The 24,031-nt window shown below is 38.0% G+C and overlaps 1 protein-coding gene across 1 annotated transcript in view; it reads right to left on the reverse strand.

The window, feature by feature from the left end:
• The window catches only part of orc3 (origin recognition complex, subunit 3), a 43,885-nt gene that overhangs the window by 7,456 nt on the left and 12,398 nt on the right, over nt 1-24,031 (reverse strand). The window contains exons 10-17 of the mRNA XM_051722424.1: nt 23,467-23,600; nt 23,323-23,386; nt 15,652-15,768; nt 15,431-15,510; nt 7,971-8,104; nt 4,082-4,170; nt 2,546-2,640; nt 2,311-2,452 (exon numbers count right to left, since the gene is read on the reverse strand). Coding sequence (XP_051578384.1) covers nt 2,311-2,452; nt 2,546-2,640; nt 4,082-4,170; nt 7,971-8,104; nt 15,431-15,510; nt 15,652-15,768; nt 23,323-23,386; nt 23,467-23,600 — 855 coding nt within the window. The remainder of the gene's footprint in view (nt 1-2,310; nt 2,453-2,545; nt 2,641-4,081; nt 4,171-7,970; nt 8,105-15,430; nt 15,511-15,651; nt 15,769-23,322; nt 23,387-23,466; nt 23,601-24,031) is intronic.

Consider the following 24,031-nt stretch of genomic DNA (forward strand, 5'->3'; position numbering starts at 1 on the left):
TGACTACTACCCCTGGAGTTCGCTAGTTCGCTAGTTCGAATCCAGGGCGTGCTGAGTGACTCCAGCCAGGTCTCCTAAGCAACCAAATTGGCCTGGTTGCTAGGGAGGGTAGAGTCACATGGGGTAACCTCCTCGTGGTCGCTATAATGTGATTTGTTCTCGGTGGGGCGCATGGTGAATTGAGCGTGGTTGCCGCGGTGGATGGCGTGAAGCCTCCACACGCGCTATGTCTCCATGGCAACGCGCTCAACAAGCCACGTGATAAGATGCGCGGGTTGACTGTCTCAGACGCGGAGGCAACTGGGATTCGTCCTCCGCCACCCAGACTGAGGCGAATCACTATGCGACCACGAGGACTTAGAGCGCATTGGGAATTGGGCATTCCAAATTGGGAGAAAAAGGGGAAAAATCCCCCCCCCCAAAAAAAAAAAAAAAAAAAAAAAAAAAAAAAAACTACAATGGCAGACTACAGGACTGTGTTTGTGCTGCTCAAAATTTTTAGCTTATTGATGCTTCTACAGCAAAGTGCAGATCTTCACTGTTTGTATTCACCGCTCTGTGGAAGAATGCTTATGTGTGCAGGCGCGTAGTGTTTCTTTACAAAGTGACGTCACCAACTACTGGCCTGGCATGCATAATACAGCATTTTTAGTCGTTTTTGCGGATCCATGTGCACAGGGACCATTTTGACAACGTTGTCGTCTGTACGCAAAACTTTTCAAAAACGCAAAGGAAAAACTTTTCCGTTTTTAGTACATCATTGTCGTGTAAACATACCCTCAGACTGATACTTGCCTGACAGTAAATGGAAAGGTGGTTACTTGTGTGTGTGTGTGTGTGTGTGTGTGTGTGTGTGTGTGTGTGTATGTATATATATATATATATATATATATATATATATATATATATATATACACACACGCACGCACGCACGCACGCACGCACGCACGCACGCACGCACGCACGCACAACCGGTCAAAAGTTTTGAAACGCTTGACTGAAATGTTTCTCATGATCTTAAAAATCTTTTGATCTGAAGGCGTATGCTTAAATGTTTGAAATGAGTTTTGTAGACAAAAATGTAATTGTGCCACCATATTAATTTATTTCATTACAAAACTAAAATGTTATAAAAAAAAAAAAAAAAGTTTTTGAAATTGATGACTTGGACCAAATAATAAAGAAAAGCAGCCAATAAGCGCCCAACATAGATGGGAACTCCTTCAATACTGTTTCAAAAGCATCCCAGGGTGATACCTCAAGAAGTTGGTTGAGAAAATGTCAAGAGTACATGTCTGCAAATTCTAGGCAAAGGGTGACTACTTTGAAGATGCTAAAATATATTTATAAAAGTTTTTATTTATTTTGGATTTTGTTTAGTCACAACACAATTCCCATAGTTCCATTTATGTTATTCCACAGTTTTAATGACTTTGCTATTATTTTAAAATGTGAAGAAAAAACAAAATTATAATAAAGAATGAGTGTTTCAAAGCTTTTTACCGGTAGTGTATACATATATATATATATATATATATCATTTTTTTTAGCACTTCATTATTTTATTTGCTTTTTCATTTCGTTTGGTGTGCAATTTGAATTTAGAAATGTATTTGATTTAAGTTGCTTGTTTTTAAAATAAATTAATAAAATGTTCAATGCAAAATCACTAAAGCAAGAATATTCACCGATCCCTCAGCCCAGGGGTTTCCAATGTAATTGGATATTGCGATATATATATATATAGTGAAGGAGGGAACAAAACGAATTTATTCACACACATGATGTATTTTCCCAGACAACAAAATACCCCATGGGTGGAGAATGCACAAATGAAGTAGGTTCTTTGCCAGAGAGATGTTGCCCTTCACAACTGTTGTAAAGCCATCTTTCAAAAAGTTGAACACCACACATTTTAATTGCACTTAATTTTTTTCCAGTTTCATTTGAATTTTTAGTTAAAATAAATAAAAAATAAAGTTCAAAGTTTGAAATCAAGGTGTCTTGCTTTATTGTGTAGGCTTAACCCTAACCCTGCTTAATGAAAATTACCCCATAGTACCACCCTAGTGTCCAACCAGCAGTTATACTGGTGTTTGTCAGTTTCCTGTGGAGTTTTTTTTTCTGCGACCAACCGACCAATCAAAACTTGGTCGACCAAGACTCTTCTCATCGACTAACGTTTGGTCGACTATCAGGGGGCAGCCCTAATATTAATTAGTAAATTTTTTCCATAACCTAATAGAAACTAGTAGAAAAAGTATCTTATGATAATAGTGGAAAGGCTGGTGCGAATCAGTGGTGAGGTACCTGCAGGTAGTAGAAAGGATGACTGAGAGCAGCTTGAATGGACATGCGAGGGGCAGCGTTGAGTCGCTGTCGCAGGACCCCAGAGGAACTGTAGTAACACACCTCACTGAGAGGCTGGAGTTCTGCTGGAGTCAGGTACTCTCTGAAAAGAGACTCATAAACATTACACTACAATGACAATTCATTATAAGAGCAAGTTTTTATGCACAACATACTTATAGTGTTGTTCACTAACCTCACAAGGTCATCAATAAATTGTAGCACCTGGTTTTGGAGTATTTCAAATGGGCTCATTTTCTTTGTTCTTCTGGACTCTTTTTCCAGCAGATTCTATACAAAAACTCATGTCAGTGCCAATGCAAAATTGTTTAAAAATAATTCTGTGTAATGAAATCCACCAATACAATTTTTCTACAGCTGACACTAGAGTGAAATTTCTTCCCTTCCTTCTCTTTCCAGCTATATCTTGAAGTTCTTGTGCAAATCATGATAATTCATGATGGATGGAAGGCAAGATTTCAGATCCAGATACTACAGCACATGTAGGTGTGGTAGTAGTTTGAAGCTGAAAGCTTGTAGCCAGAAAAAATGAGCGACATTGATCATGGATCATTCATTCAAAAACACGAAACCACATCGGATTGGCTTTTCAGAGGTGGCAACAACTCCGAGATCTTAAAGGATTTAAAACTGACCCAGAGATGGAGTTTTTTTTTTTTTTTTTTTTTGCAAGACAGCAGGTAAGATATTTTATTGGACCAATTTTATTATGGATTGTAATACTGCAGTGCTTTCAATTTCATTTTCGAGGAAGTATATAACTTTAATGCTGGTAACAATGCCAATCTCTAAACCAGTTACTAGCTTGGTCTATTTGCCTGTTAGCTAAGTTATAATAGTTTCCACCATTTGATTTTATCTGATATGACTAGCAATCGTTATGTCTAATATCATGAACGCTATTTATTTGAACTGTTTTCAATAAGTCAAAACAACAGTGGAAGATATGCTACTTACCTGCTCATAAGACATATCTTTTCTACCTTTCGTTATTTATTTATTTTTTGAGGGAAGGGGGTGAGTTTTGTTGTTGTTAGTGACATTCGCTCTGATAAGATGATCACCTGTAATCATGGTTACACCGGTATTCCTAAAACCATTAGATTCATTTGTGCAGAAGAGCAGAGTTGAAGTCCAACTCAAGTAACCTGCAGTTTTATACTTCAACCGCTAGAGGGCCAAAAGTTACATAGTGTAGCTTTAAAATTCAGTCAGTTCCTCACAGAAAGTGAGTAAAAATCATATGGCTTAAGACTACTTTTGATTTTGACTACTTTTATTGTGTTCTTCATCCTTTTTGGAGCCAGTCTGTTTGGTTGTATTGTAAAAAAGCAACTTGGACATTCTGCTGAATATCTTTTTGTGAGGCATGGAGGTAAAAAGGAATCAAAAGGGTCACAAAAAATGAAAAATTCCATTTCAACCATTTTTATCATCTTTTCATGATATACATGTGGCTTTATTTGAACATATTTTTGAGCATGCACTGTAAAACCGCAACTTTTATTTGAAAAATAAAATATAGACATTTATAAATGTCTGTACTGTAATTGTTGACATTAATGCATCCTTGCTGAATAAAATTATTGATTTCCTTTAAAAAAACATACAAATTCAGTGATTTCGAAACTGTGAACGGTGGTGGTGTATACGTTACAATATGCTCGTGGTACAAAAACTCTAGTTTTGCTAAATAAGATAAACAATTTACCTTCTGAAGCTGAAAGAGATCCGTTCTTCTCTGATAATCCATTCCTGACAAGATGACATCATCCCCAGGGGGATCTTGAGTGAAATTACCTGATAGGCACAGCAATGTATTACTCATTTAAAAAAAGTTATGAACTAGGCCTCTAGTGATTCATTTATAGCTACACTTAATTTTTATGCAAATTATTAGATTTTTTTTCTTGCAACTTTAAACAGTGCAGGCTGGCTCATCTGGAGGTGAACTACAGACCAGGGGACGGGAACCTTTTTTCACTGAGGAGCCAATTTTGTAATTTTTGGTTGATGCATTTTTTCGAAAGAGCCATAGCACAAACTAATAATTTTATATTTTCAAAAAACAAAGTTTTTCAATAAAATAAAATGTTTATTATGCCCATAGACTACTCAAAAACACAAAAAGAAAACAAATATGCGACAATTAATAGGTAACATAATATGGAATTGAGTACGCGTGTTTGTGCGGGTCTCCATAAAATTATTTCATTTTACGATTGTTCATGAAAAGTTCACTTCCCTTTTGGGCTGGGCGATAAGTAAAAAAAATATTTTAATGATAATCACCTTAAAAAAATATAGCGATATCCGATTATATTTTTGCTTTATTGATTTTGCTTTAAAAATTAAATAAATTTATTGAAACACGAAAAACGTAAACAAAATACATTTCTAAATTAAAATTGCACATTAAACGAAACAAAAAAGCAACTAAAATAAAGTGATAAAAAAAAATCTTATATATAACCACCTCCCCAAATCCAAATATTTACCGTCTCCAACGGCCCCATTTGCTATCACGCAATCATCCGTCAATGACAACAGGTGAAAAATAACTAATAGCCTACAAATTAAGAACTAAAGACAATTATAAATGTAAAGATAATAAAAATAATCATAATAAATAAGCCTAATAAATTCCCATGTGTTCCCAAAAAAATGCTGCCAAATGTGTGTTCTTATCTAATGTGTTTGTACTGTGTTTTGGTAATATAGATTATGCTGCCTAAAGAAAATAAAACAGAACTAAATTTTAAGTTCAAGGTGTCATATTATTTTATGATTTAATCACTATCGTCTTTGTTTCTTTAATACAAATATATACAGTTGTGCTCAAACATTGCATACCCTGGCAGAAATGTGAAATTTTGGCATTGATTTTGAAAATATGACTGATCATGCAAAAAAAACTGTCTTTTATTTAAGGATAGTGATCATATGAAGCCATTTATTATCACATAGTTGTCTGGCTCCTTTTTAAATCATAATGATAACAGAAATCACCCAAATGGCCCTGATCAAAAGTTTACATACCCTTGAATGTTTGGCCTTGTTACAGGCACACAAGGTGACACACACAGGTTTAAATGGCAATTAAAGGTTAATTTACCACACCTGTGGCTTTTTAAATTGCAATTAGTGTCTGCGTATAAATAGTCAATGAGTTTGTTAGCTCTCACGTGGATGCACTGAGCAGGCTAGATACTGAGCCATGGGGAGCAGAAAAGAATGGTCAAAAGACCTGCGTAACAAGGTAATGGAACTTTATAAAGATGGAAAAGAATATAAAAAGATATCCAAAGCCTTGAAAATGCCAGTCAGTACTGTTCAATCACTTATTAAGAAGTGGAAAATTCAGGGATCTCTTGATACCAAGCCATGGTCAGGTAGACCAAGAAAGATTTCAGCCACAACTGCCAGAAGAATTGTTCAGGATACAAAGAGAAACCCACAGGTAACCTCAGGAGAAATACAGGCTGCTCTGGAAAAAGACAGTGTGGTTGTTTCAATCCACAGGTGTGGGAAATTAACCTTTAATTACCATTTAAACCTGTGTGTGTCACCTTGTGTGTCTGTAACAAGGCCAAACATTCAAGGGTATGTAAACTTTTGATCAGGGCCATTTGGGTGATTTCTGTTACCATTATGATTTAAAAAGGAGCCAAACAACTATGTGATAATAAATGGCTTCATATGATCACTATCCTTAAATAAAAGACAGTCATATTCAGTCATAGCATGATCAGTCATATTTTCAAAATCAATGCCAAAATTTCACAATTTCTGCCAGGGTATGCAAACTTTTGGGGCACAACTGTATATATATATATATATATATATATATATATATATATATATATATATATATATATATATATATATATATAAAAAACAGAGTTGCGTTCACAATGCGTAAAAGCGACTTCTCCGTGGAAATAAAGCAAAACTCAGCACCTTCTGAGATGATCAGAGATCATTTGCAGCATTCTCATAGACGACATTACTCTTGCAAAACATTTTCAGAAAAATGAATCAGAGACAAAGGAGTGATAACTCTTTTGTGTTCCACGAGACAGGGTCCCGCTGGACGCCTCTGAACAAACAGCGAATCAGCCACGTGTAGTGACGGCTTTTCTTTTGTCTGTTCTTATATAATAAAAATATAATAAAGTTTCTTCAAGCACGTGTCTTTGTGATTAACAGCATTTTTTGTCATGTGTCACTCCAAGATGTCTTACAGTTCACATGCCTGTTGCGGGTAGATGAGCAAAATTACTCACGCATGAAATACCTGCATTTGGACAAGAAGTTCGCGAAATGGATTGAGCCTCGTCGCATTTGGCAGGTGCTATTTCACACCCTGGGCGCACATAAAAAAATAAAGAACGTTCGTAAAATCGCTCATAGAAAATGCCTAACCACCAAGATCAATAGTTATTGGGAAACAAGGCCCAGAACTCTATGCATGTGTGTGTCTTGGAAAAGCACTTTCATTGCACTCGTGAACAGCAGAGCTCACTACGCACACATCAAATCAGACGCGCATCAGCGCCTTTTCATTTTGTCTGTTCTTCAAAATATAATCACACGTTTTGTCAAACATGCGTCTTTGTGTCTAATTTCTTGTCATACAGTATATCACTCCGAGAAGTGGTCACCCTCCACAGTGGCTGGTACATCAGCAAAATTACCTTACACTTGATTTTTAACAAAGAGCCACTAGTGGCTCGCGAGCCATAGGTTCACAACCCCTGCTCTAGACTAACCAATTTTAGCATATACAGGGTTGCTGCAGAGTTATTAAAATTAAATGTAATTACTTTTAAGACCTTTTTCAAGACCTGAACAAATCAAATTAATACCGTATCCCCATACCGAAACAAACTAACACAATCTCAATATAAATCATTATTAGAAGTTGATCGATATTGGATTATGCTGATTCGATAAAGTGTTGAAATTATAATCTGCCAATAGTTTTTAAAATTGGTAGGCTATATTAAATGTTCTTAGTCTTCCTCCGATGGGGAGGAATTTAAAGTGCATTTAAATGTCTTTATTTTAAAGGCACTTTAACTTTGAAATACACCGGGGACATTTATTTTTAAATGTATGCGCTTCGCAACACCAAAAGAGCTCACACACTCTGCGATTAGGGTCCAATCTGATTTGTTACAACTCAAATTCATGGCATTAAGTCTTGCGTCATTTCCTTGAACCTAACGAGTAAGGACCTTCAGTTCCCTTTTAGAAAACTTCATCACTTGCTGTCTTTCAGCCGTTGTCCAAGTGCAAACTACTCAGTGCAAATTGTGAATTTTTTTAGCGTGTTTGTGCCATTACCTGATTTGTTTAATTCCTTTAGTGAACAAGGGGCTAAACCAGTGTGGAAATGAACAGCGCTTTTACTGGGCACAATTAATTCTTAGTGAATTCCCCCCTAAATATGTACTCGGAGTGACTATTTGCAGCAAGGTCTCAATAGCACCTCCCACACAATGCGGCTGCCATTTGTTTGCCCACCTCCCAGAATGTCATTTTCTGACTTTAGGATCTATTTATATTTACTAAATCTGCAATTCAGATTCACTTACACTCCAGCTCTTCCAATTTGTCAACAAAATCTTCTACTTGTTTTAGCACATTCTGCATTCTCTTGGTGCTGGCTGATTTAAGAATGTCTGCACAGTTCCGTAAAGCTGCAACAAGCTCATCTTTTGCTAGAATCCTGCAGAAAAAGAAAAATATTAGAGTGGCACTGAAACCAGAAACATTTCCAGAAAAAATTACAAGAACTATATACAGAAACAACTGAATCATAAAATAATATCTGATTTTAATTTCTGGGGCAATTTGAGGATTGAGGTTTTCTTCAATGACCTTTGTCCGAATCCATTAGATTTTCCCCTTATTCATGATCAGTTTCCCAGCATTCCCACAGCATGATGTTTTTATGGTATTTCCTAGGTGATACCTGGGTGATAACTTGGCAAAAACAGACTCTAAATCCATGTCTGTTTAGAAATACAAGCAGCCATTTCACCCTGCAGCTCTTGCCTGGTTGCCCACTAAAGATAAGCAGGGTAGAGCCTGGTCAGTACCTGCTTGCTGCTGGAAGAGGTATTAGGGAGGCCAGCAGGGGGTGCTCATCCTGTGGTCTGTGTGGGTCCTAATGCCCCAGTATAGTAATGGGAACACTATAAACTGTAAAAAGGCACCGTCCTTCGGATGAGACGTTAAAAAGAGGCCCTGACTCTCTGTGGTCATTACAAATCCCAGGGCACTTCTCGTAAAGAATAAGGGTGTACCCCGGTGTCCTGGCCAAATTCCCCCCATTGGCCCTTATCTATCATGGCCTCCTAATAATCCCCATCCCTGAATTGGCTACATCATTCTACCCTCCTCTCCATCAATAGCTGGTGTGTGGTGAGCATACTGGTGCACTATGGCTTCTGTCGCATCAATCATGTGGATGCTGCACACTGGTGGTGGTTGAGGATATTCCCCCTATACTATGCAAAGCGCTTTGAGTGCCTAGAAAAGCGCTATATAAATGTAAAGAATTATTATTATTATTATTATCAATTGAAAGACTATTGGGGAAATTCACAAAGGATGAATTGTATCCGGTAGAAGCATTTATTTACATGCACCGTCAGTGGTGGGTTAGGGCCAGTTTGTGAATAAGGTGCAAGAAAAGAATGACAGTTACTTAATTTAGATCCTCAAGATGCACCACTATTTCAGTGCTGGCTGCACCTGCTTAGGGCACCTATACACTAGGGAAAGCTCAGATGGAGTGTCAGACAGATGAAAGCAGCAACTCCATTTTGAGGGTTTGGAAAGAGCCGTGTAAGTTGGAATTCAAGTGGGCATCCAGCAAACTGGATTTCACGAAAGCACAACTGGGCGCTAATTTCTAAAATTTTCTTTAGTCAATGGATGCCAACATCTTGTCATATCAAGACTTGACTACTGCAATGCTCTGCTGGCTGGCCTCCCCACTAGCACAATTAAGGCACTGCAGATGGTCCAGAACATGGCAGCGCATTTGGTCTTCAACCAACCCCTTTTGATCTCACTCCATTGGCTACCAGTAGCTGCCCCCATCAAATTCAAGGCTTTGCATTGGCCTTCAGGACAGCCGATGAAACAGCACCCTTTTTTTTTTCTCCCTTTTTCTCCCCAATTTGTAATGCCCAATTCCCAATGCTCTAAGTCCTCGTGGTGACGTAGTGACTCGCCTCAATCCAGGTGGCGGAGGACGAATCTCAGTTGCCTCCGCATCTGAGACCATCAATACGCGCATCTCATCACGTGGCTTGAGTGCGTTACCGCGGAGACATAGTGCGTGGAGGCTTCACGCTATTCTCCGCGGCATTCACGCACAACACACCATGTGCCCCACTGAGAGCGAGAACCACATTATAGCGACCACGAGGAGGTTACCCCATGTGACTCTACCCTCCCTAGCAACCGGGCCAATTTGGTTGCTTAGGAGACCTGGCTGGAGTCACTCAGCACGCCATGGATTCGAACTTGCGACTCCAGGGGTGGTAGTCAGCGTCCTTCCTCGCTGAGATACCCAGGCCCCCGGAACAGCACCCTGTTAATTTAACTCACTCCTACAGGCCTATGTCCTCTCTCTCTCCCTGCGAAACAAGAATGAGTGACGCCTGGTGGTTATATTGCAACTAGGCACAAAGTTGCTCTCCAGATCATTCGCATTCTCTGTTCCTCAGTGGTGAGATTCGCTTTCTACCCCACATGATCTGTTGAGACCTTCTCAACATTCAAAAAACAGCTGAAGACTGTTCCACATCTCTTCCATGAGTACTTAATCAGCCCACAAACATAAGGCACTTAAGGCACGTCTGCTCTCAACCGGCAATCATTGGAGAGATTAACAGAGGACACTTTATTAGCACGTTCCTTCAGTGGGATCAGCATCTCAGAAAGACCTATCTCTCCAATCACTAGCAGAGATTCTAACATTTGATTGGTGCCACGAGTCACTAGTTCAGCAACCGGTTCACAGATCTATGTCTTAAACTTCAGCGTTTTTTCTCCACCCACCACTTCAAAATCAGACCTAGTTTAAATTTGAGGATGATATTTCTTAAACTCATGAAAACAGTCCAACACATGAACATTGAGCTCACTGTCACTATGAACTTTAATACACTGTGTTCTGAGTTTTACAATACTGTATTTCAGAACAAATTTTTGCTGTTATGAGAAGAGAAAAAACGTATACTTCACATTGAAAATTTTATGTTATATTAATTTAAATGTCTAAAATACAAGCACTTAGTTGAACTGTGATGCATCCTGAAATGGTTTTTTTCACAGTTCTCTAGGGTTATAATTTGCTTATAAGTATAAGTTAAATTGATATGTAATGGTATGTAATTCATGCTTTTAATGGTATGTGACAACAGTATCGTATTTAATAAATGTATTGCTACAACAGATGCAAAAAATTCATTGACCAAAATTAAAGTTAGCACATCTTAAAAGCATTTTATCATATAAATGATAAAATGGAGAGTGCCCCTTATTTTCCTAAAAATAAATTGAGGCCCTGTTTCCACCTAGTATTAAGATGCGCTTTCGGTGATAACAATTGGTCAGCAGAGACGCATTGCTGTTTCCACCTGGTGGAAATTATTATGAGTCTCAAATGCATCCCCTGTGACCACTTGTGTTCACATTTCAAGGGGAGGGTCTCTGATTTCATGATGACATACATCAATCACTATGTCAGTGTGCTACTGCATAAAAAAAGTTATAAGACAAAGAAAGCACACAAAACACCTGGTGCACTGTGAGGCTACGTCTACATTATACGTGTTTTCATTTTTTAAACGCTTTATGTCCACACTGCCATTTTCAAAAAGTTTCTCTTACACACTGAAACGTATGAAAACTCTTAAATCCCCTTACTGCGCATGCGAATAATCGACGTTCCATGTACGGTCTGAAATGCAACTGTCCTCGTGTTCCGTCGCCGGATAGCAATTTCAAGTAAACTTCCCATCGCCTTTGAAGGAATGAAATGTGAAGATTGTACATAGTAACATTTATCTTCAACAATGCTATCAACGTGGATATAAGACACAACAAAGCTTCTACAACATGGGCTGCCATCTTGATTGCTTTGGGTTGAATGGATCACATAGCTGCGTCACATGACAACAAATTGTTCATCTTTTTCAGATATCTCTGTCTTCCCTGTCTACACTAAAACGCGAAGATGGCATTTTCAAATATATCCACTTGGGAGAGCATTTTCAAAAAGCTCAGTTTGGGGGCCTGGGTAGCTCAGGTAAAGACGCTGGCAAAGGTGGTAAAGACGCTGGCTACCACCCCTGGAGTTCGCTAGTTCGAATCCCAGGGCGTGCTGAGTGACTCCAGCCAGGTCTCCTAAGCAACCAAATTGGCCTGGTTGCTAGGGAGGGTAGAGTCACATGGGGTAACATCCTTGTGATCGCTATAATGTGGTTCGTTCTCGGTGGGGTGCGTGCTGAGCTGGGCGTGGTTGCCGCGGTGGATGGCGTGAAGCCTCCACATGCGCTATGTCTCCGTGGCAACGAGCTCAACAAGCCACGTAATAAGATGCGCAGGTTGACTGTCTCAGACGCAGAGGCAACTGGGATTCGTCCTCCGCCACCCGGACTGAGGCGAATCACTACGCGACCATGAGGACTTAAAAGCACATTGGGAATTGGGCATTCCAAATTGGAATTAATCAAAAAATTCAAAAAATCCCACCAACCCAAAAAATTAATCAAAAAGCTCAGTTTTCGCTGACAAAAACGTCGTCTCAGTGTGGACGGAAGGCCAAAAAGTAGAGGAAAAGATACAATTTTCAGACATAAACGTATTAGTGTGGACATAGCCTCAAATGCATCTGAATTATAATCCAAGCACAAACGCTATGCATCAAGCAGAATTCTCCGTTATTTTACTGGAGTACCTGTATTAACCGGAGCTTCAGACGTGTGTGCTTGTCATCTGTGTCTCTGCATATTGATATTAGACAGACTGAAGACGTTACGTGAAGTTCTTGTGCTTGTTTATGTATTCGCTTTTTTTAAATCTTGCAATCAGACGGTTATTTCCTTTAAAAGCAGCACATAACCGGCAAAGTTTAAAACTCTTGTTTTAGGGCAGTGGTCGATTGACAGGTGAGGGGTGGTGCTTTACTGTTCTCCGGTATGCATACAACTCAAATATGATGTGGTCACATACATTTTTGATTACCTCTGTATGTGGTTTCAGTGATCTGATCACAAAGCATTTTGGACCCTGTTTTCACCTGTATTTAGCATTAGCCACTTGTGATCAGATCACCAAAAATACATCTTAATACCAGATGGAAACAGGGTCTGAGAGGATCTAATTTTCCTGTGCTGAAGTTTGCAACATTTGCTTCAAAGTGCCCCATTCTTGGTTCTTTTGTCTCACGCATCTGCCCTTTGTGAGATTCAACTTGTAATTGGCATGGAATTGTGGGAGGTTAAATATTTTAAGCTAAGCCTAAACGTAATAAGGAAAGTGATCAGAATACTTTCCGCATAACATTATCTTCGTAATGTCATAAAATATGACATCATCTAAATTCAAAACGATAACTTGAAGAAATTTCAGGTACATGCTCAAGTTTATTATCAGCTACACTTACATTTCGGTCACAAATAAAAACCTCTGATGAATAGCCATCTATGACAGATATATCTGTCTTCAATCAGAGAAGCTCTGTTGCATAATGCTTGAATGGGTAACAAGTTTATCCGTTTATCCATGATCTGCGGTGTGAGAGATTCAGGTTGCAGAGGTTTGCTTCATCATTCCAGCAGGGACCTCTTGTTTGGGCATTTTATGTTTCTAGTTGCATTAATTCTCTTTGGACCGTCTAGTGGATCACACTCCTGCTGGTCCATACATCACTCTGGACTATACTGTTGACGTGGGCTCCGTTGTTGTCTGTAGTATGTAAATTGTGCTTGTTGTTATATTGTTAGGTTTGCTCATTTTGTTTACATGTATTTTTATCTTTGAGCACTGGCTGAAAGTGCTATATAGAGTAAACACGTTATTTTTATTATTAGTGGTAGTACCTTGGTGAAATGCATGTGATGTCAACATGGTAGCCCATGTAAAATTATTTAGTTATAGTATTTACCGAAAATAAAGTCACACCTGAGACATACTAACAGAATTTAGTGATGTGGGCTTATAAACTCTCACACAACCATAGGAAGTACAGCAGAATAATATGTTAACTTCTAACTTCAAAAGTAAATCATTCACTTGTTGCTGTGTGTTGTATTAAAGAATGATAATTAAATCTGCTTATTACTTTTACCAAGAGCGTGACTGCATTATTTTCATGTCTCCATGTAAACCTTCATTGATATGTACCTGCATAACCTCCAATGATGCCTATGTTTATTTATTTCCAAAGGCGATATTTCATAAGCCATGCTGAATGCGAGATCTGCGTGTCTAAAAGTATGTTCTCTGACAAGAAAGGAGAGAATAATGCATTTATTATTTTGCCAAAATGAAACCAGATGCAGTTTTGGTTCAATGAAAGCTCCTGGTTGTGAAAAGTTTGCGGTAGCTGTGACAGATCGAGTTGAGGACTGTCCGTTTCAGGGCCTGATCTCTTATTTATGAATTGTATTTTGAATTTATTAACCGGAATTTGAGATTGTGAACTGTGCTGTGAATTTATGAATTGTATTTTGTATATATATTATTTTTGAGATCATTCTGGCTCCATAGCAATGAAATATATCACATTTTAATGTAGAAACATTTACTAAATACATTTATACATAGGGCTTGCATGACTACTCCTTTATACAGGTCGAGTAGTCCCAGAAAAGTTGCCGGGTTAATGTCTTATTTAAAAGGTTTAATTTCCACCTCCACTTTTTAAACACTGACAGATAATTCCAAATGATGTCTGTCATTTTGATAGATAAAACATAAGAACCATTTTTTACCATAATTCCTCAAATTTAATTTGAACTATCTTTACTGGTCTTGATATGTGCTTCTTCTATATCTTCTTACGTGTGCTTAGGAGAGAGTGCGCAAGCAGCACAACTGAGGTGATGCGGGTGATGAAACATGCGTACTCCCATTGACAGATTTATTTGGTTTATTTGACAGTCTTTTTTCTACAGTTTCTTGATTCGTTTAATTGCTCTTCGCAAGAATTTTTGGCTTGCTCTGTATGTGAAAATGTACACTGTAAATGTCCGCAGTGTTTTACAGCGCGGTTCCCTCATGCTTCAAAAAAAAATTATTTTCACTTTAGCGTAATTCCAAACATATTTAAACGCAAATACAGAGGATACAGTTTGTGGATTGATTAATTTTCCATATAACAAGCGCAACTGCAATCATGTGTTCGACAAAAAGTCTCGCTTGTCCCCTGTGATTTAATTGTCATCTGAACGCATGAGTTTTATCACAGAGGAGCCATGAAAATGTACTTTTACAGATGTCACCCTGAGAAACAACTGCCATCCGAATGGGGCTTAAGTCGTTTTTATCGAGCAGGAACCTTTGGATAATAATGAAAAAAAAAAAATATGCAACATATTCCAGAAAACATGATAATTACTTTTATTTGGCTTCTGAAATCAGTCTTAATCTATTGTAAGTGCACATGATTTTAAGTGTATTTCTATAAAGTGCTTATTAAATGGTTTATGTGTAAAACTGTTTTAATTAGCAAAAACTTACAAGTGCACCTTTAAGACCTACCTTTTCTCTGTAGCCTATGGAACTATGCAAGTGTAGCATTGTTTTTCTCGTTGTTACTGTGTATTTGTGCAAATGATGTTGTCACTTGTGTGCCAGGGTGCCATGCAAACATATTATTTATCTTAAATTTGTTGAATTTAACATCAATTTGGTCATAAAATGTTTTAAAGAAATCAATGTGACTGACAGAAATATTTCAGTGTTTCAAAGTACAAAATTATATTCTTAGAAAACAAAACGTCATTTCTGATGAAGGGCTGGAAGTTACCTCAAAAGCTGCATGGCTGAAGCATACTCTTCTGTCTCCCAAACATTCTTTTCAATGCAGGACACATGGAGCTCTCGAAGCTATAAGCATAATAACAGCTTTCATATGTCCTGAGCACTAAACATCGTCCCTTCTTTTGATTTGGCTTTCAATTTAGCTAAAGAAATATTTTTTTAAGTTAACAATCTAAACAAGAGTCACACTTAAAAAAGTCTACTTACGTGTTTTCCCAGGGGACACTTAGGCAGTGATGATGTCAAAGCATGCAGACACTGGAGAATGGGATAGTAATTCTTGTGGTATTTATGAAGTTTTTTCAGTAATTTCTGACATACTTCCTGCAAAGATAAAAATCATACTTAAGAGTCAATTAAAGGGATAGTTCTTCCAAAAATATTAACTCACACTTATGCCTTCTCAAACACATATGACTTCATTTCTTCTACAGAACACAAAGATTTTTTGAAGGATACATAATGTGTGTTTGTCCATAAAATGCAAGTCAATGGGGTGCAAAACTTTCAGTCGATTTTGAGTGAGGAACAGACTGAAATGTAACTCCTTAATCTTTAGTTTCCTTGGCACGTTCATTAAGAAAAGCTCTGCGCATGCGTCAAGCATGAGCAGTGCTGGGTAGATTACTTATTATGTGTAATCTGGTACTGATTACAAATTACTTGACTACAATTGAAGTCAGTAACAATCTTTTGGATTAGTAATCTGATCTGATTTCTTTAGGATTTCTTTTTATCTAATTCTTCTTTTTTTATGTCACAAGCATTTGAGTAAAATAAGCTTGTACTATTTTGACAATGTTGCTTGAATATAAATTTAAAAAGTAAAAAACTGAAAAAGTGCACTCAGTAATTTTTTTCCTCATTAAAAAAGTTGAACTTGGGGGCTGCCATGTTAGAATCACATGACCAGCTGAATATTACTCGCTTAATCTCAGTAACCATTCTGTTATTGGACACTTTCACTCATTGATTAAAGTAATCATGGCTGACTGTGAATACTACATTTCTACAATGGCACTTGAAACTGAAAACTGTTGATTTTAAATGATTCTGCATCCAAACCGCTAGGTGTAAGTCCAAGATGACACAAAGACAAAAGTTTCTGAGTGCACCTTTAATAGATCAAAATATGAGAATTTATGATTTTTTGTGTGTGTGTTTTACTTGCTATTTTTCTGTTTCTGAGTGAAATAAAAAGGCACTTAATATGTTATTACTCCAGCAATTTGGGCATTACAAACATCATCAATGTGTTGAAACAGATCAGACCAGTTATATATGTGATTCAACATCATAAAAACTAAGTCACAAAAGTTGTCACAAAAGCGCCATCATGGGGCCTGGGTAGCTCAGTGGTAAATATGCTGGCTACCACCCCTGGAGTTTGCTAGTTCGAATCCCAGGGCGTGCTGAGTGACTCCAGCCAGGTCTCCTAAGCAACCAAATCGGCCCGGTTGCTAGGGAGGATAGAGTCACATGGGGTAACCTCCTCGTGATCGCTATAATGTGGTTCCTTCTCGGTGGGGCGCGTGGTGAGTTGAGCGTGGTTGCCGCAGTGGATGGCGTGAAGCCTCCGTGACAACGCGCTCAACAAGCCACGTGATAAGATGCGCGGGTTGACGATCTCAGACGCGGAGGCAACTGGGTTTCGTCCTCCGCCACCCGGACTGAGGCGAGTCACTACGCGACCACGAGGACTTAAAATTCCATTTGGTCATTCCAAATTGGGAGAAAAAAATAAAAATAAAATAAATTATTTAAAAAAAAAAAAAAAAAAAAGCGCCATCATGTACATTTTTTAATCTGAGTACAAAAGCAATTTGCAAAACTACACTAAACTTTACCACACTAATGCAATCGGTTCTGTATTTACCGTATGTGTGGATTACAGCTCCGTCTTAAGTGTAATTATTGCTAGTGGCTAGTATCAGGTCTGTATGTACAACTCCACCCCCTGATTACATAATCTAGATTATATGCAATCCATTACTACCTAGCACTTAGGTAGTAATGGAAGTGTAATTGAGTGAAAGCGCCAAGGAGACTGCAAAAGTAGTTACATTTTGGTCTGTTTCTCACCCAATACCAATCATTTTGTATCAGAAAAAAATCTCTGTTTGTGTTCCCAATTAAGAACACAATTAAATTAGGTTAATTGCAAGGATTAATTTGATAGAAATCTTTTAAAAAATGTGGACAAGTTTGAGACTTTCAGTTTAACCAGGAAGTGGGTGTCCAAAATATTTGTATTTTTTTTACAATACATGTCAGGATGCAAATAAGCGTTGAAAAAAAAAACAAAAAAACTTTTGGGTTGTTCTCCAACATGTCAACTGTACTTGGCAACAGGGTTCACACAAGGTCCTTGAAGTGCTTAAATTTAGCTTTTAGAAATACAAGTACTGAAATACCTGGAAAATCAGCTTGTTTTGTTGAAATGTACTTGAAATAAAAACCGAATGCAGTTCTATGCATTTATTATGCCCGAGAAACAGTTTGGTTAGATTTGTTCTATATAATGTGCGTCCATTAAAGATGAGATCCACATACTCTATTTTCATCAAATAATGTCTCTTAGGCTTTGTTGGCCAATCTGACTCAAATCCATTTAGGTTTTTATAGTCTGAACATTCGTAGGTGGATTGGAATCCGATTAAAATCAGATTGTTCTTAATGCGTCTCAGATTTCATGTGTTTTTTTCCGTCATTCGTTGTGCGCGACAACTTTCTTTAGGTGTTGCGATGAGAAGACATGTACTGCATTCCAAACGGCATAAATGATGCCTTCACAGGACATTTAGAATGGAAAACAATAATGTTGGCCATGCTGTTGGATCATTACAAGAGAACTTTCAATAAAAATGACAAAAAAAAATTTGTATTATACCTTTCAGCCCTCCGACAGTGAAAGGTGAAGTATGAGGGGAATCTCTTCTGATTGGAACATACCCATATGTCATATATACTGTATGTTACAAGGCAGCAAAGCAGTGCAAACCTCTTTTAAAATAAAACAGATATTGCTTTACTCACCCAAAGAGATACGCTAAGATGCAGTAATACACACCAGCTGCGAGCCACCACAGCATGATGAGGCTGAATGTCTCACGTGAATAAAGGGACATTTGAGCGTTTGAGTGCTTTAATACAGGACGAGGGGTCCTCTTCAAGAGTCTCGCTGTCTGACCCTTTTATGCTTCAATATGGGACACAAAGCCTTCAATAAGGGACGTTTCACTATCCGCTAAAATAATAGGCACGTCCCGTTTGGGATCAAATACGGGACGTCTGGCAAAAATGGGACAGTTGTGAATCCTAGCAGCTATAAACATTGCATGGAGTTTTTATTTTGACACCAAAAGTGCAGTGTAGTTTATTGTATGTTTATTCTGAAGGGCACACAGACCATGTTTATCTGTCTTTTAATCGCAGCCTTTTACAGTTTTATAATCACATTTGAACATGTTACCTTTTTGATGTTATTTTGATTGTGCTGCCCTGAAGGATAGTGAAATGAGTCTACTTATGCGCTTTTTATGAAACTTAAAGAGCACCTACTATGGTTTTTAAATGTGCCTAATTTTGTTTTAAAGGTCTCATACATTAGATTCACATGCATCCAAGGTCAAAAAACACTTTAATTTGCACATAATTTAAATTGCAGCATTACCTTTTATTCCCCAGTGTCAAAAACGGCTTGTTCAATGATCCGGAGGATTCATTCTAAACTCCTCCTTTCAGAGAGCCTACCCTGCTCTGATTGGTCAGATGTCCCAGTCTGTTGCGATTGGTCTACCGCTTAGTGTAGTGTTTGAGGACTGGTCAAAGCTGATCGCGAGCAGCCAATGAAGACCAGAGGTGGGTTTTTTGTTACCAAATTACGTAGGTTAGTACAGGAAGTAAGTCTGGAATTAGTAACGACTCGTTTCAGGTGTTCAGAATCGGTTCTTTCTTTTGGGAGTCAATGGCTGTGTCTCGTTTGGAAGGCTGCATGCTAGGTAGGATGCGTCCTTTGAAGGCTGCGGTATACCGAGCATCCTCCTTTAACAAGTCTCGTTTAAACAAGACGGCCTTCGTAGGACAAACGGAAACGGAATGTAACATTGTTGCTATGACAGCACGCCACTCTTTAACAAGCGCCAGCGCTTTGAGTGAGAAGGGAACAAATTCCCTTTGGAAGGGAATGTATGAGGTAAAATTTAGGAGAGTTATAATGATGTAGACAGAAAAGAAAATAGATTTTACAGGTGTAGTTTTCGTCTAATACTTTAATTATATATTAATATAATTATGCATATTATATACTCTGCACCCATCTACTGAGGTACTTCAACTTGGGAATTAACATTACTTGCGTTTGAACATCATATTTATGGGCAAATTGTTTTGGTTTTTTTAGACATTTCCATTGAAGCAAAGAATTGTGGGTTGTGAATGCCCACGAAGGATACCCCTCATGCATCCTCCGAATTCCCGTGAAAGAAGGTCACATTCGAAGGCTGCATTCGAAGTGTCCTGCTCGCTTTTCTGAAATGAGACATATGCGGCCGACAATTGCGACCTCCGGAGGACGCAGCCTTCCAAACGAGACACAGCCAACAACTCCATTTGTCGTGCACTTTGATTTTTGAAACTTTGCAGACTTTTTTCCATTCACAAACAGCTACATAACACACTACATGAAAGGTAATATTTGAAAAAACATAATAGGTGCTCTTTAATGGCCAAATAAAAAGCACAATAAAATCATCGTTATATTCACGATATTGCTTAATATTTTATCGTCAGCCAAATCATCGCGATTACATTGGCGGCCAAAAGTTTGGAATAATGTACAGATTTTGCTAGAATGGAAAGAAATTGGTACTTTTATTCACCAAAGTGGCATTCAACTGATCACAATGTATAGTCAGGACATTAACAACGTGAAAAATTACTATTACAATTTGAAAAAAAAAAAATGTTCAGAACTTCTTAAACTACTTCAAAGAGTTCTCATCAAAAAATCCTCCACGTGCAGCAATGACAGCTTTGCAGATCCTTGACATTCTAGCTGTCAGTTTGTCCAGATACTCAGGTGACATTTCACCCCACACTTCCTGTAGCACTTGCCATAGTCTTGTCGGGCACTTCTCACACACCTTACAGTCTAGCTGATCCCAAAAAAGCTCAATGGGGTTCAGATCCATAACACTCTTTTCCAATTATCTGTTGTCTAATGTCTGTGTTTCATTGCCCACTCTAATCTTTTCTTTTTGTTTTTCTGGTTCAAAAGTTGCTTTTTCTTTGCAATTCTTCCCATAAAACCTGCACCCCTGAGTCTTCTCTTTACTGTTGTACATGAAACTGGTGTTGAGCGGGTAGAATTCAATGAAGCTGTCAGCTGAGGAAATGTGAGGTGTCTATTTCTTAAACTAGAGACTCTGATGTACTTATCTTCTTGTTTAGTTGTACATCTGGGCTAGGGCTGTCAAAATGGCTGAAAAACTAAATTCGAATTAAACTTCTTACTTAATAGTAATATTCTAATTATATTAGAATTCTAAAGACATTACTTTGTTAGAGGAAAAAAAGTACTGCATTGTCTCCTAAGCCCACAAGAGGGCGTAAGCGAGCGCAATGAGCAAATATAAACCAAATCAAGCATCGCATATTTTATTGAAATTAAATGACATGACTTTGTTTAAAGTGCATAAATCAAATATAATTTCCTAAATGTGCACGCAAGGAAATTGAGGTAACAAAAATGCATATAAGTGGAAGTGCATCAGTAATATGAGAAAACACACTTCAACAGACAGTGTAATGTATTATGTTAACACAAAATGGCAAACTGTCATTCCGAAACTATCCACTCACTCATACATCTACATATTGTTTGTCAAAAACACCAGAGAGTCAACCTGATCTGCAGCAAGTGCTGAGCTTTTTTTGTTAGGGTGACCATACATCCTCTTTTTCCCAGACATGTCCTCTTTTTCGGACCTTAAAAAGCATCCGGCCGGGATTTCTAAATTTGCGAAAATGTCCGGGATTCGGCTTTAGTTGCATTATGATGTGCATCTGGTCTAGTACTTCATTGTGTGTGTGCGCGCATATTTGCATTGCTTTAACCCCTCTTTGTAAGTCCCGCATTCTCGCACACCAATTGGTCCATTATAAGAGGCTTGCTGCAACTATTGGCCAAATTCCTGCCTGTCAATCTCTCCACGAACGCGCGAAGCGCTGTTGTGTTCGGCATCAACCAGTTGCTTGACAGTAGCAGCAAATGACAGCTGAGTGGAAATAATGCCCAAACGAAAGTGCAAATTTACAGAAGATTTGCACAAAATAATTCCATGCTTTTGTCCAAGTCGAGATCCGTGGGAAGCAGAATGTATGACACTTATGTGTCAGTTGCTAATAAAGGTGCAAGTGATTTAGAAGCAAAAGGTGAAAATTCATCAGGTAAATTAATGGACTACTTTTTGCGACCAGGTAAAATCACATTGCTTCATTTTCCATGGCCATTTAAAATATTAGTAATAGTAAATGAAGGTACACTCATGGCATCAAATATTTTATTTTAGTACATGGACATTCAAAAGAATGTTGGAAATGTTTATTTATTTATATATATATATATATATATACGTTATGCTAATGAGAGTGTCTTTTTCACTGTATTAAAGTTTGCATTCATAGTAACACTGTTTTGAACACTATTATTCCCCCCCCAGAATATGGTCACCCTATTATTGACAATATTTCCAGCTGATAAAAACACGCTCAGCTCTGACCGATGTGCCAGTAATACCCTGGACTGTTTCAATGCTGGCCCCTCATCATGACATTCTTGAGAAAACTCTTCGGGATGAGAAGACTGCATGTGTGTTCTCAAGTTAGATGTTGTGGAGTGATATAGTAGCGGTTTCTTACACAACTTACAAATGACATTGGTTTGTCAACAATTTCGCCTTTGATACTCCTGAAACCGAAGAAGCACCACACAGCACTTTTAAGATGTTTTGGTCTAAGTAAGATCCTCTCCGACTCCGAGTCCTCACTCTCTTTTTCCGCCATTTTTCAAATTAACAACGCAGCCATGCCACATCTAATGGGTTGAACTGGATAGGCTAACAAAAACAAACCACGTCAGCTATGTCATCATCATGTCTCGCGCACCTCCTGACACACCTAAAATCCGAATGCACAGTTTTTGCATTTTTTCTTAAATTCGATGAATATTCAAAATTCGAATTTTAATTTGACAGACCTAATCTGGGCCTTCCACATCTCTTTCTGTCCTTGTTAGAGCCAGTTGTCATTAGTCTTTTAAGACTGTAGTGTACACCTTTGTATGAAATCTTCAGTTTTTTGGCAATTTCAAGCATTGTATAACCTTCATTCCTCAAAACAATGATTGACTGATGAGTTTCTAGAGAAAGCGGTTTCTTTTTTGCCATTTTTGACCTAATATTGACCTTAAGACATGCCAGTCTATTGCATACAAGGGCAATGCAAAGTCAATGTTAAGCTTCATTTTAATGAACCAAATAGCTTTCAACTGTGTTTGATATAATGGCAAGTGATTTTCTAGAACCAAATTAGCAATTTAGCATGATTACTCAAGGATAAGGTGTTGGAGTGATGGCTGCTGGAAATGGGCCTGTCTAGATTTGATCAAAAATGACATTTTTCAAATAGTGATGGTGCTGTTTTTTACATCAGTAATGTACTGACTATACTTTGTGATCAGTTGAATGCCACTTTGGTGAAAGTACCACTTTCCTTCCGAAACAGCTAAATCTGTACATTATTCAAAACTTTTGGCCACCAGTGTATATCGTGAATATTCAATATATCACCCAGCCTTAGTGGTAGCATATATGTTACCTTCACATGTTCATCACTGGTAAGCAGCTGTACCTGCACCTGGGGCTCCTGAGTCTCCACATACCTACAATGACATAAGTAATGGGTGAATAGTTACAGAAATGTTGCAGCCCTCTACTGATGAGTGATCATATCTTTACATACCTCATGAATGAGGGGAGATGACGGATTCTTTCCACATTCTGCTGGCTCAGTGTCTTGGCACAAAGCAAGGCTTCCCGCTTTTGGCAGCATAGCACACTGAGAGGCTGGCTATTAAAGTGCTCCAGCATGGAGAGCTGCAAGAAAATATGTTTAATTACAGTGCTTGTAAGGCAAGTCTATACTGATATTCATTAAGCATTCTATTGTTGTTTAAACTGACAATTTCCCATCATTTACTGAATTTTAAAAACATTGATGGATATTTCAAAAAGCGCTTTTTAATTTTGACATCTTTGTCTTGTGTTTATCACAATGAAGGCAGAATAAACAGAAAAAACCACAACACATCGCTTGGTAAGACTTAATGAGCTCTTGCTACCCCTAAACTAACACTACCACTAAATCTAACCCTAAACCTAACCCTAGTAAAAACAAATTAGACTCTCGTGAGACTTAGGCTGCCAGGGTGTTACCTTCTAGACAAGTCAATATCCCATTGACTTACATTGATAGAATATTCGCAATTCAAAATATATCCTACAGTGGTGACACTGTAATTGTTTGC

The sequence above is a fragment of the Myxocyprinus asiaticus genome, chromosome 17 (assembly GCF_019703515.2).
Source record: "Myxocyprinus asiaticus isolate MX2 ecotype Aquarium Trade chromosome 17, UBuf_Myxa_2, whole genome shotgun sequence".
In the NCBI taxonomy this organism is placed as follows: Eukaryota; Metazoa; Chordata; class Actinopteri; order Cypriniformes; family Catostomidae; genus Myxocyprinus; species Myxocyprinus asiaticus.